This window comes from Phascolarctos cinereus, unplaced genomic scaffold (genome assembly GCF_003287225.1).
Source record: "Phascolarctos cinereus isolate Bilbo 61053 unplaced genomic scaffold, phaCin_HiC Scaffold_9;HRSCAF=440, whole genome shotgun sequence".
Lineage (NCBI taxonomy): Eukaryota > Metazoa > Chordata > Mammalia > Diprotodontia > Phascolarctidae > Phascolarctos > Phascolarctos cinereus.
This window is the reverse complement of record NW_027556402.1, coordinates 190,438,695-190,453,575: the sequence shown is the minus strand read 5'-3', so window position 1 is coordinate 190,453,575 and position 14,881 is coordinate 190,438,695. Positions and strand designations below refer to the sequence as shown.

Here is a 14,881-nt window from a genome sequence, read left to right as displayed (position 1 = left end):
TAACAATGAACATACATTTTTTATCATTTTGATCTATGTATCTATGTATGTTATTAGTGTCTAAAGTAACATCCAAATCAGCATATTAGCTATTCTTTACACAAGACATTCCATTTCTTACCTTCTGTACCAATGTTCGCCCTTGTCTGCAGGGCACTCCCTCTCCTCCCCACAATCTTGCAGAGTTTCTGGTTCCCTTCAAAGCACAGCCAAGGGCCATCTTCTGCACGTGCTCTTTCCTGATTGCTCTTAATGGTTAGCGCTCTCTCCCTCTTGACGTAAACTTTTCTATACTTTGCGGGACAGCTAGGTGGCACAATGGATAGAGCACTGGCCCTGGAGTCAGAGGACCTGAGTTCAAATCCGGCCTCAGACATTTGACATTTACTAGTTGTGTGACCCTGGGCAAGTCATTTAACCCCATTGCCTAGCAAAAAAACAAAACAAAACAACATAAACGTACTATTTAAATAGAGTGTAAGCTCCTTGAGGGCAGAGACTGGTGTGTTTCACTTTCTTTCCATGGTACCAAGCACAATGCCTTGCACATAGAAGGCATTAACACTTCAAATTTTTCAGAGGATTTTATAAATATCTCATTTTATTCTAAAAAACCCCAAAACAACCCAATTTGATTGATGAGGAAACTGAGGCAAACAGGTAAAGTGACTTGCTCAAGGTCACATAGCTAGTAAATCTTAGAGGTCAAGTTGAACTTAGACCTTCCAGACTCCAGTGTTCTATCCACTGTGTCACTTAGCTGCTTTCTTTTTTTAAGGAAAATACAAAAAAGAATGCCAAAATATATTTGATGAATTCCTGTTGAATGTGCACTGTGTATACATTTGTTTGAATCTCTTTATCTCTCTCTCTCTTTTATATATATATATATATATATATAATATATATATATATATATATGTATATATATATGTATGTATGTATTTGGTATATATGAATGTAGCTTTAATAGCCAACATTTATATGTGGCTTTAAGGCTTGCAAAGCACTTCCTATTTTTTATTTCATTTTATCTTTCCACCTGTCCCCATTTTACAGATGAAGAAACAGGCCAAGAGCAGTTTTGTGACTTGCCTAGGGTCACATAGCTAGTACATATCAGAGTCAGGTCTTCCTGAGTCCATGTCCAGCATCCACTATACTGTGACTGTATGAATGTGTATGGATATGTTTATGTACTTGTGTGTTTATTATGTACATATGATTACCTTCCAGCTAAAATTGCTCTGCCATCAAGTTTCCGTGGAGCATTTTGTTTGGAATTCTTTCTCTTTCTCACTTTCTCTGATGTGCTATTTGTATCCTTATCCATTGGATTGAAAGCTCCTTGAGGACAGGGACTGTCATTTTTCATCTTTGCATTCCTGGGATTTAGCATAAGAATTTTTAAGTAGTAGATACTTATTATGTAAATTTTTGTTGAATTAAATTGACTGAGGTAGTCATCTAGGGCATGGTGGATAGAGCACTGGTTGTGCAATCAGGAAGACCTGAGTTCAGTTTTGGCCTCAGTTATTAGCTGCGTGACCCTGAGCAAGTCACTTAATCTCAGTCGGTCTCAGTTTCCTCTTCTGTAAAATGAGGATAATAGCACCTAACTCCCAAAATCATTGTGAAGATCAAGTGAGATATTTGTAAAGCACTTCACAAACTTTAAAGCACTACATAAATCCCAGTCAATATTATTCTCATCATTGTTGTTGTTACCATTATTATGCATGTATGAGTGTAATCATAGAATGTTAGAGCAGAGCAGGATCTAGGAGAGCATTTGTTCTAATCCTCAGTATATAAATGAGGAAGCTGTAGACCAGAGAAAGGAAGGGAGCCCAGTTAAATAGTGAGTCAGTGGCAGATTATGGGATTTATATAGCAATAAAAAACTTTTCTATAAAATGAACATCTTTGATTTAGTACTGTAATTTTCTGCAGTGGAAAGATAATTGAATTTGGACCAGAGGGCCCGAATTTAAAAGCTGTCGTTGCCGCTTATTACTGCGTCACCTTGAAAGTCACTGAAGCTCACTGGATCTTACTTTTCTCATCTATACTATGAGGGGGTTAGACCAGACGACTTCTAAAGATTTCTTCCAACTCTTTATCTATGATGTGACAACACTGTGGACTGGGGCCCTTCTGACTCCCTGCTCCGAGCGAAGTATGAGTGTTGCTACATATGCATTGAAAGGTATTCCTGTTGATGGTGTTTGTGATCTCTGTGTGTCTGTGTCTGAAAAAGACAGATGGATGACTAATGACCTTTCCACACCAAATTACCTAGGGACCACGAGGAAAACTGATAGGCGTGGACAGGGAACCTAGAGACTAGAAACACAATTTTCATCAATTCTGAGTTAAAGGGTGATTGACTGGGATCGACTGTCTCGCTTCTTTATGTGTTTGGTTCCATGATAATGCTTTAAGGCACCATGTCACATTGATGTTCGTGATGTGTCTCTTATCGCTGGCATTTTTCATGTTCCTTTTGGCTGCTATTTGTAATTGAGTATCTTGTAATAAAACAATTAAAGACATTTAGATGCGGAAGGGGCCTCCGAGATCACAGCATCTTAGAGTTGGAACAGACCACAGAGGCCACAGAGTCTTAAGTTTTCCAAGACAGGTGATCCCTCTGCAGTACTCCTGGCCAGTGGTCACTCTGGGGAAAAGAACAAGTCTACTGCCTCCTAAAGCTGGCCGGTTCATTTTGGACAGCTCTTATCTGCAGGGTATTGTAGGACACTGTAGGATGGTTTTCCCTATCTGGAGCCTAATTTGTCGTGGCCTCTCTGAAAGTTCTACCTGTTGTCCCTAGTTCTGCCTTCTCAAAACCGAGCCACCTTCTAGTTATCTAGTCCAGTCTCTCCTTTTCAAGAAGAAGAAACTGAGGCATAGAGAGGCTTACTAAAGATTTCCCAGCTATGAGATGGTGGAGCCGTGAATGAAACCCAGGTGGCCAGGTTTCTTTTTGGTGTCGTTCAGTTGTATCAATCGTGTCCGACTCTTCGTGACGCCATGTGGGGTTTTCTTGGCAGAGATATTGGACTGGTTTGCTTTTCCTTCTCCAGCTTATTTTACAGATGAGGAAACTGAGGCAAACAGGGTCAGGTGCCCAGGGTCACACAGCTAGTGCCTGAGGCTGGATTCCAGGCCAGCACTCTGTGCACTATGGCGCCACCTAGCTGCCCTGTGCTCGTTCTACCAGATCCTCGAATGCTAGAATAGGAAGAGACCTCAGAAGTCAGTACAACCTATACCTGTGCATGAATTGCATCTACAAGGCTGCTTGGTGGCGCAGAGGACCTGGAATCAGCAAGACCTGAATTCAAATGCTGCCTCATATACGTATTGCCTGTGTGACCCTGGACAAGTCACTTTAAAAAACCCCTCTGTTGGCCTCAGTTTCCTTAACTGTAAAATGAGGGTAATAGTAATACACCTGCATCCCTGGGTTGTTGTGAGGATATTTATAAAGCACATTGTAAACTTTAATGCCAGCTAGCTAAAAGAATAACCTGATTAAACAGATTCTGTGATGGGATTCTCACTGTCTTTCAGAAACATCCCATTTTGGTTTTTGATGGGTTTGATTGTAGGAAGTTCAGTATGTTAAAGGAAATACAATTCCTTATACCATGCCCCCTCCATGCTGTTTCCCAATTGCTCCTAGTCCTGTGCTCTGGAGCTAAGCATAAGGTAGAGTCAGTCCCCTTTTTGCCTGACAGCCATTCCAGTATAGTCATCAAATCCAGCCAGAACTACTCCTTGGGACTAATCATTTGGCCAGTTCTGAATCTTTCACACAGGCAGTCAGATGTCTGACTGCCATCCAGAGCTTTCCACAGAGCTGGAAGGATCATTTTGCCTCTCTGACCTTCAGATTCCTCACATGCAAAAGGTGGAGGAGGAAGGAACGACACTATTCTTGTGATCTCCCCCTGTCCCACCCAGAGTTGCAATGAGGAAAGCCCTTTGTAGCTTGTGGAAGCACTAGAGAAGTGGGCACTTTTATTATTAGGGCCAAACTGTGGCCCTGTTTAGGGCTAAGCATTTGCGCAGGCCCATAGATTCACACACAGCCTTCTGTGAAAATGGTTTGGGAGGGAGAAAGAAAACAAGATGGAGACCTCTAATGTACCATGTCACCACTTTTTTTTTTGTAAATAGTATTTTATTTTTTCCAATTACACCTATTTTTCAACATTCTTTTTTAATAAGATTTTGAGTTTCACATTTTTCTCCCTCTTTCCCCAAGATGGCAAGCAATCTGATATGGGTTGAAAATGTGCAGTCATGGAAACATATTTCCACGTTAGTCATGTTGTGAAAAAAGAAACAGAACAAAAGGGAAAAGCCACCAAAAAATGAAAATAGCATGCTTCAATCTGCATGCAGACTCCATAGTTCTTTCTCTGGATGTGGATAGCATTTTCCATCAGGATTCTTATGGAATTGTCTTGGATCACTGTGTTGCTCAGAAGAGCTAAGTCAATCATAGTTGATCATTGCACAGTGTTGCTGTTGCTGTGTACGATGTTCTCCTGGCTCTGCTCACTTCACTCGGCATTAGTTCATGTAAGTCTGTCCAGGTTTTTCTGAAATCCACCTGCTCATCATTTGTTATAGCACAATAGTATTCCATTACATTCATATACCACGACTTGCTCAGCCATTCTCCAGTTGATGGTCATTCTCTCATTTTCCAGTTCTTTGCCACCACAGAAAGAGCTGCTGTAAATATTGTTGCACATGTGGGCCTTTTCCCTTTTGTATGATCTCTTTGGGATACAGACCCAGTAGTGGTGTTGCTGGATCAGAAGGTATGCACAGTTTGGTTGCCCTTTGGGCATAGTTCCAAGTTGCCCTCCAGAATGATTGGATTGGTTCACAACTCCTCCAACAATGCATCAGTGTCCCAGTTTTCCCACATCTTTTCCGTTTATCATTTTCCCTTTTCTGTCATATTAGCCAATCTGATAGGTGTGAGATGGTACCTCAGAGTTGTTTTAATTTGCATTTCTCTAATCAATAGTGATTTAGAGCTTTTTTATGTGACTATAGGTAGCTTTAATTTCTTCATCTGAAAACTGCCCGTTCATATCCTTTGACCATTTATCGGTTGGAGAATGACTTATGTTCTTATAAATTTGACTCACTTCTCTCTACATATTGAGAAATGAGGCCTTTATCAGAAACACTGGCTATAAAAATTGTTTCCCATATTTCAGTTTTCCTTCTAATCTTGGTTGTATTGGTTCTGATTGTACAAAACCTTTCTTAATTTAATGTAATCAAAATTATCCATTTTGCTTTTTGTAATGTTCTCTATCTCCTGTTTGGTCATGAATTCTTCTGTTCTCCATAGATCTGAAAGGTAAACTATCCCTTGTTCTCCTAATTTGCTTATGGTATTACCCTTTATGTTTAAATCATGCACCCATTTTGACCTTATCTTTGCATATGATGTGAGATGTTGGTTTCTGCCTGGTTTCTGCCATACTCTTTTCCAGTTTTCCTAGTAGTTTTTGTCAAATAGTGAGTTCTTATCCCAGAGGCTAGAGTCTTTGGGTTTATCAAACAGTAGATTACTATAATCATGTACTACTGTGTCTTGTGTACCTAGCCTATTCCACTGATCTACCACTCTGTTTCTTAGCCAGTAGCAAATAGTTTTCATGATTGCCGCTTTATAATACAATTTTAGATCTGGTATGGATAGGCCACCTTCCTTTGCATTTTTTAAAATTCCCTTGATATTCTTGATCTTTTGCTCTTCCAGATAAATTTTGTTATTTTTTTCTAGCTCTATAAAATATTTTTTTGGTAGTTTGACATGTCACCATTTTTAATGAAGGGATTTCTTGTTTGTTTTTCTGTCTACAGCTGACATTATTTCTACAGTCGAGTTCAACCACACGGGAGAACTGCTGGCCACTGGGGACAAGGGGGGCCGGGTTGTTATATTCCAAAGGGAACCAGAGGTATGTAGCTTGGGGCCTGGTCAAGTATTTGGGGTGGGAAGGGAAGTGCATGGAGGAAGTATACAGTCTAATTCTTCTTGTTATGCAGAGGCGTTCTTGATACTCTGCAGAACATTTGTTTCTTAAAGCCCCCTTTCCACCCCACCTGTGACTTGGTCAAGCTCCTTCCCTTTCTATGCCAATTTTTCTAACTCTAAATCAGGGATACGAATACCCACTCTTCCCTACTTTTTTGGTGAAGTAAGATTGGGTAGCTGTGCCAGAATTGGCCTCAGTTGTTTTTTTTTTCTAAAGCTCTGAAATAAGGATAATAATACCTGCCCATCACTGTGTCACTGAGATGTTAGTAGAAAAAAATAAAAACAAAGTTAAAAAAGTGTTAAAAATGGTAAACAAAAGGATTGAGAATGGAGCTTGGCATATGTTTCCCTCTCTATTGTGAGGTTGTGCATCTGGACCTCCAAACATATCCTTAGGATGAAGGGACACAGTCTTAGTGCCAGCACTGTTAGCCTAAATCAAGCCAAAGTCATTTCTGAAAGTACATGATAGATTTAGCCTTTACCAAAACACTGACCCCTTGGGAATGGTTCCAGGTACTACCACAAGATAGTAGGTGCCAGAGGAAGGGAGATAACATATATACATTCTCTCTAGCATCTTCCCCCCCTCCCCTTTTTTAAACTATTCCAAGGAAAGAGTTAGGAACTGGGCCTGTGATTTCACTGATAAACTCCCTCTCCAAAAGCAGGTCAGCACCTTCTCTGAAACTTAATGTCTTAATGTCTTGAGGTGGGGTGGGGACTGAAAAGGGTCACACAGCCAGTAAGGGGTTCTCAGCTCCAAGGAATAACTATCCACTGTGCTATGTTACCTCTTGTCTCAGGGATGGAACGTATACATATACACACATCAGAGGAATTTCTCCTTTGGAAACTCAGACAATGCATCAGTGCTTTCCTAGTGCTCTGGAGGCTCACCAGGGTCTGTGTTTGCCTCTGTGGACAAATGTTAAGTCCTTTAAAGGCACTCAAATGGGCCAGCTTAGTTAAGTCCACTGGGCCTGCTACCAAGCCCTTCTTCATGCTTACACATCCCAGATTACACCTTCCCATGCTGCTCACCACAACAGCAGTGTGCTGTAACCTAACTAAAATAGCCCCTCTGATCTCTACCACTCCAGCGATGAATCAGGCACTTGGCACAAATAATAGTCTGAGCTTTCCTACACCCACATACAGTGGTGCTTACTGCTTTCCCTGATGTGGCAGCCGTAATTTTCTTCTCTGCCTGTTGAAATCCTCCCTTCCTTTAAGACTCATCTCCTATGCTACCTGTTCCATGAAGTTTGCTCTGGCAAACTTGATCTTTTCCTTCCCATATTTCCTATAGTGCTCCATCTAGACCTCTTCTTTGTCTTTATAATGTTCTGCATTGGATCATGCTTATGTATAAATGTGGCCTGTTTCTTTTCCTCAAATTATATAACAACTCCTTGATGACAGAGACTGTATAATTTTTTTTATCTTTGTATGCCTGTGCCTAGCATAATGACTGGTGCAATATTCTTGAATAAATAGCTGAATGAATATTCAACCTCTGGACCTAGTATCAACCTACTGTTGTTCTTAACTTCAACCTTGTTAAAATAGCAAAGCAGGAGAATACTGCTGCCTACATGCTTGGTATTTCAGTTGACTCCCATTTAGGACGAGACTTTGAAAATCTCAGATGGTTGACTTGTATTCTTTAATATATGATAAATATTTAACAACCCCCTCCCCGAAGATCTGTGCAATATTATTTCTCCTTTGTATGCAAAGAAATCACCAGGTGACTTCTACTCCCTACCTCAATCGTTTTGGGTAGGATCTTTTGGGTTCCTAGGAGAGCCTTTTAATACATATGTTAAAGCCTCCCAATAGGGGACATGTGGCATGATGACATCAGCACTGGAGTTAGAGTCACAGGACATGGGTTTTAATTCCATCTTCACTACTTACCAGTATGATTTTGGGAAAGTCACTTTACTTCATTAGGCCTCGATTTTTTCATCTGTAAAATGAGGGGAGTCAGTCTTGATGATCCTTAAGATCTCCTTTAGCTCAGAATCCTGGGATTTTCCTGAAATGGGACAATTTTAATATGGGTTTACCTACTTATAGATTGTTATGTGAGACTGGGTCAAGAGAAAAAGATTGTCTTAGGGTTTAAATATAATTTTCTTAATTTGGGCGTTTTTTCTTAAAACTCAGATTCCACCTCTGATACTTCTTAGTTATGTGATCCTAGTTCAGGGGTGGGGAACCTTTGGCCTTGAGGCTACATGTGGCCTTCTAGGTCCTTGGGTGTGGCCTTTTGACTGAGTCCAAGTTTTACAGAGTAAATCCTTTTATTAAGGGGATTTCTTCTGTGAAGTTTGGATAAAGTCAAAGGTCCGCACTGGAGGACCTAGAGGGCCACATGTAGCCTCCAGGCCACAGGTTCTCCTCCCCTGCTAGTGTCTCAGACAACTCCTTAGGACTTATCTACGAAGTCATAGATGGATGCAGTCTGCATCAGTGGTTGGAATATCACACATCTTCCATATATTTACAAATATACCTATCTATATATCCTCTATGAATACGCATATGTACTTAAATATAGCTGGTTAACAAGTCTAGTCAACAAGCATTTATTAAATGCCCACTGTGTACCAGGCACTGTGCGGTCACAAACATAGTTCCTGCCAATAAGGAACTCACAATCTAATGGTGGCAGACAACATGAAAACAGCTATGTATGGGAAAGATATTCAGGGTAAATTGGGGGTAATCTTAGAGGAAAAGAATAAAATGTGACTTAAAAAAAAAAGAATCAGGGGCAGCTAGGTGGCATGGAGTCAGGAGGACCTGAGTTCAAATCTGGCCTCAGACACATGATACTCATTAACTGTGTGACCCTGGGCAAGTCACTTAACCCCAATTGCCTCGCGCCCCCCCCAAAAAAAAAGGAATCAAAGGATATTAAAACTAGAAGGTACTTCAGAAATCAACCAGTCCTGATCCCTCTTTCTACAGATGAGGAAACTGATGCCTGGAATTTTGAAGTTATTTGGCCAAGATCACACATATCATAAGGAGTAAAACAAAAATTTGAACACTGATTTTCCAACTCTAAATCATGTGCTTTTCCCACAGTATTTAAAGCTGGGCCTGAAGTCAGACACTTAGTAGCTGTGTGACACTGGGCAAGTCACTTAATCCTGTTTGCCTTAGTTTTCTCATCTGTAAAATGAGCTGGAGAAGGAAATGGCAAACCACTCTAGTATCTTTGTCAAGAAAATGCCAAATGGGGTCACAAAGAGTCAGACATGACTGAAAAGACTGAAAACAAAAGTTTTAAAACAATCATTTTTTAAACATTAATTTCTTTTTAACTCACACTCATTGAAATGAATGCATTTGATTGAATAAACCTCATTGATCTGATAACTACTTGGGTGCCTGTAGGCATGTCATTTCCCGTGCCTTGGGCTTTGGTTTCATCTGCTATATAATAAAGATGTTGGACGAAATGACCTGGAGTCCCTTCCAGTTCTGACCTTCTATATTCTAAGGTTCCTTCCACCTCTAATATTCATTGGATCCAACCTCTTTGCATTCTAATTTTAGCTCTTCAGGGGCAGCTCTTCTGTGTCAATTTACAGACAGGATGGTTTCTACATCTATCTGAGAACACACATGGATTTCATTTTCTAAAGGAGAGTTATTTGCCAGTGAGGATAATGATCATTTTGCTCTTTTCCAGTCATCATGATTGCTTGTCAGCCAACTAAGACAGGCTAGGATACGGATGATATTTGATATGACACTGGAACATCTCTGTAACAGTATTTACCATAGAGCCAATTATGCATGCTGCATTCAGGGAGAAAACAAAATGAGACAGGACCCCCTTAGATCCCATCCTGGGAATTTAGATCCTAAAGTCTGAAAAGACCTCATTCTCCATATGTGCTTTCACTGTTATGATGAAGTTTCAAGTACAGGTGAAATAGATGGGACAAAATAGTTGGTAGGATTTTTTCCTTGTATTTTTGCAAACCCAGTCCCTTCTCTCACAGACATCACATTCATGTGGGGAGACAACATGGAAAGGACCAGTTATATGTAAGATATGTACAGAGTAGCCCGACCTAGGAAGGTGATTTTGGAGGGGATGACATTAGCAGCTGGGAGGATCAGGGGATCTGAGATGAGCCTTGAAGGAAGTCAGAGAAGCTAAGAGGCAGAGGTGAAGGAGCAGAGCATTCCAGGCATAGGGGATAACAATGCAAAGGAATGGGAGATGGGATGTTCAAAGAATGGCAAATAGGCTTTTGTAGCTGGATCATGGCGTAGGTGAAAGGGAATAAATAAAGTGTAAGGAGATGGGATACATAGAAAGCAGTCTGCTTGTGATCAGCCTTAAATTACAAACAGAGGGTTTTATGTGTGATCCTAGAGGGAATAGGAGCTCTTTAATCACAGGAGTGATATAGTTAGACCTGTGCTTTAGAAAAATCATTTCGACAGGTGAGTGGAGAATGGATTGGAGAGGGCAGAGATTTGAATCAGGGAGGATATTTAGAAGGCTGTTGCAGGATGCTAAAGCCTTGAATTAGGGCTGTGGCTGCATGAGTGGGGAGAAGGTCACGCATATGAGAATGGAAAGATGCGGCGAAGGATCATGTATGTGAGTGATGTGAAAGGCCAAGATAACACTAAGTAAAGAAAAAAAGAAGATTCTCCTGAAGTAGTTACATCCTAACTGGCAAGTCACTTGAGATCTCTGTGCCTTATTCCTCATCTGTAAAATGAGGTTAGACTAGACCATCTCTGAAGTGTCTTCCACTTCTGAAGCTAAGGCTGTGAGGCTCCATTTTAAAAACTTTTGAAATTCTGATTTGTGTAATTGAACCACATGGAAAATTGTACCTAATTGCATGTTTGACAGTATCAGGTGCTTTGTGTTGACAATGTTTCATGGACCCACATCCGTAAATGCCCAATTGTCCTGATGCCATAAGAGACCCTTTATTTTTCTGGTGTTTCCTTCTTCTCAGAGTAAGAATGAGCCTCACAGCCAGGGCGAGTACAATGTTTACAGCACTTTCCAGAGCCATGAGCCGGAGTTTGACTATCTGAAGAGCTTGGAGATAGAAGAGAAAATTAACAAGATTAAATGGCTTCCCCAGCAGAATGCAGCCCATTCTCTCTTGTCCACAAATGGTAAGGCCAGGGAACTGGCATGCAGATTGTCAGCCTATTCCCTTACTTTTCGTAATCTGCAGTGTTACTACTACTCTTCATAGCCTTCAGTGTTAATTTGAAAGTGATTCTTTGATTGTTATGCAGCCTGTCTACCACTTAATATCCACCAGTAATTAGTAAATGAATGATTTCCTTTGTTAATACTTTAATATTTCTGCATTTGTTAGAAATAATGTGATACTTGGAGTTAGCCAGGCACTGTGAGGGGGGCTGAGATATGAAGACAAAAAAAAATGTAATAATCCTTGACCTTCAGAACTTTACATTGTGTTGGAAGAGGGGCGGAAGGCCAGGGTGATATTAAGGGAAGGATTATCTTTATCACCTCTTGTCTGGCAGTCATACCCTGCCAGTACAATATTTCCCTACACTTTAGAAGGGGAGTCCCTTGATGGAGACCCCATTGCCACACCTACAGAAAGCCCTCATGGGCATCAATAGAGAGATAATTTGTGTGGATGTTAATTATGGCATACAAAATTGGAAAATATTGATTTATCTTTTGGAGAGAAAGGACAGAGAAGACACTATGTAAAGTGAGTGAAACCAGTTGGTTTTGGTAATCTCGATGAAATTTGCCCTTCATTGCCTTATTGGGGTATAGGAGGCAGGGCTCTGGATTCATAGAAGGTATGCTAGCATTGTGGAAGTTCTGTGGACCCTCTAAGCTAGGAAAACTTTAAATATGGCTCAGGAACAGCCTAGCTTGAATGTGAAAAAGCTCACCATCAGGAGATGAGTGGTTTGGGCCCAGAAATTTATGAAATCATCTACCAATGTATAGAAGGGTTATGATCTTCATTGCTAAAGGGAACCCTCAGGCAAATAAGATCACAAGTCCTTAATGTATTGAAAAGTAAGATATTGTTTAATAGATGAAATAAATAATAAGATTGGCTTCAGGATACCCCTGTCATGGAGGCATCCATAAAACCAACTGAGAAATAGTGACACCTATCATTGTCCTGGGGAAAGGATGCCAGAATTCAAGTCAGAGGACCTAGCTTTGAATCCTTAATGTGTTACCTGTACAACCTGGGGCATGTCATTTACATCATATGGCCTTGTTTTTTCATCTGTAAATTGGGTGGATTTGATTCAGTGATTTCTGTGGTCCCTTCCAACTCTAAATCCATGATCCTAAAATGTTAAAAAGATTATCTGATAGAAGTGAAAGATGGGTATTTAAGTGCTGCTGTTAATGACTCTTTTTTAGATAAAACTATCAAATTATGGAAGGTTACTGAACGTGATAAGAGGCCTGAGGGATATAACTTAAAAGATGAAGAAGGAAAACTCAAAGACCTGTCTACAGTGACATCACTACAGGTAAGAAAGGGGCCATAAGTACTCCAGGAGAAAGCAGGGATGTTGACATCCTTTTCTTTTAGAAAGTTAGAGTTGAAAGGGACTTTGGAATGTAGGCTACGAATGTAAGACCTTTGAAGGATTGTAACAATTACCTGCTACAATTAACCCTTCATTACCCAGACCTAGCAACTGAGGCCAGTAACAGGGAAGTAACTTACCCAAGGTCACACTTAGTTAAAGCCAAAACTAAGACTTAGAATTTATCAAATAAGTATGCAGCTGGGCTCAACCGAGGAGCTTGATAACTGGTAATCTTCTACTTTTTTTCTTGTTGTTTAATTAAACTGTAGTTTTCTTGTACTCACAGTCCATCCCCACTTACAAATGTAGTCCTACTTTTTATCCTAATAGAGCTGAGTTAGATACGAGACTCCGTCTTGTATAACAGCACATGTAATAACAACAATGATCTTTCCCGTTTCATGGCATTTTAAGATTTCCAAAGAATTTTCCTCATGATAACCCTGTTGAGGTTGGTTGTACAAGTATTATTTTTTTTCTGATTTATAGACCAAAAAAACCAAGGTTTTGAGAAATTATCTAACTTGCCAACGTGGCTAATATGGAAATATGTTTTGCATGGCTGCACATGTATAATCTGTATCAAATTGCTTGCCTTCATAAGAAGAGGAGAGAGGAAGGAGGGTGGGAAACATTTGGAATTAAAATTTTTTTTAAAATGTTAGAAAAGAAATTATGAATTAAATAAATCAATACGCAATTAAAGTAACAGAAAAGCCTCCATTAAAAACAAACAAACAAACAAACAAACAGAAAAACCAAAGAACAAAAACCTAACTTGTCTGTGGTCACCTCATTAGTAAGTCCCAGAGCCAGGCTGCAAACCCAGGTTCCAGACTCTAAGCTGAACCCCTTTTTCTCTATACTAAATCAGCTTTATTTAAGGCTGAGTTGCAAAGGAGGAAAATCTGTCTTCAGAACCTCTTAATTCCCTCACATCTACAAGATATTCAGTGATTTTAGGTTGCTTGAAATCCCTCACCTAGCTATTCTGGAACCTCCCTGCCCATCATCATACCCATCAAAATTTGCCTTCTCTATTTTCCATTCAGAGCTCATCAGGCATAGAACTTAGAAACTTAGAAAAACCATCCAGTTTCTTTATATTACAGATGAGGAAACTGAGGACCAGAGAAAGGAAATGATGAATAAAGTCACACAGTTAGTGAAGCCTAGTGCACTACCCTTTTGACCACAAAACATCGTCTCCATAACCTTGAGAGTCTTCCAGGCTAATTGTTCTAATAATTACTTCTTACTAAGGTGATAAGGACTATGTGTATCCCTTTACATGAAAAGGGCTGTTCATTGTCTTTACTGGAAGAAAGGAGTAGTGATTGAATTTTAGGTGTATTAAAGGAGAGATTTATGTCCTGAAGGTTGCTGAGGTGCCTCAAATTAGCACCACTTGCTCTGTTTTGATGATGTGTAAGACTAGAGGAGTGATTTAATGAGACAGTTCTGTTCCCCATAGAGAGGCAGAGATTAAATCTCTGTGTATTGACAGACTTCTTCTTTTGTGGAGAAGCACTTTAGCAGGCCATTGAGATGCCACTTATATCCTCCGTGGAGAAATTGTAATCTAATTAGGAGCCCAGGTTTTGTGGTTGGATCTTAGAAACTATGCACATTCCTAGGCTCAGATAGGATAAGTTTGAGTGATCGTAAATATAAAACTGTATTCACTATTGTCCTTGGAAAAGCAAAATCAATGTGTAAGCATGTTGGCTGAAAAAAATTACCCACAAAAATTGTGTGAAAGCTAGTACATAAATGCCAATGATTTTGATGGAAGCATGGCCTAGTATCTAGAAAGCAGGCCATAGAGTCAGCCTTTGACAAACTGAGTAACCACAGATAGTCATCCTAACCTCTAGTGGAAGGCGCAGTTATAGTCATTGCAAAGGTTGCAAAGATTGAGACCTGGTCTCTGCTTTCATGGGTTTTTTAAATCTGCAAGTGGAAATAGTGTCAGTAAGGTAGTTGGTGAAGTCACCAGCTAATATTGATTAAGGGAAGGGTAAAACTGGGGCTTGAAAAGGTCTTAGCATAGCCCCTGGGGTGAATTTGGTGGTGAAGTAACTGGAAATGAATAAAAGGAGTAAGTAGCTGTCCGAGGCCCCTCTGCGGATAAATGATGTGGATATGTGATGACACCAGTTGGCACAGTTGCCCATGGTTTTAGTTTGG

General features: G+C 40.1%; 1 protein-coding gene across 1 annotated transcript in view; it reads left to right on the top strand.

The window, feature by feature from the left end:
* The window catches only part of PPP2R2C (protein phosphatase 2 regulatory subunit Bgamma), a 395,414-nt gene that overhangs the window by 290,761 nt on the left and 89,772 nt on the right, over positions 1-14,881 (top strand). Inside the window, 3 exon segments of the mRNA XM_020992092.2 lie at positions 5,905-6,002; positions 11,092-11,257; positions 12,516-12,628. Coding sequence (XP_020847751.1) covers positions 5,905-6,002; positions 11,092-11,257; positions 12,516-12,628 — 377 coding nt within the window.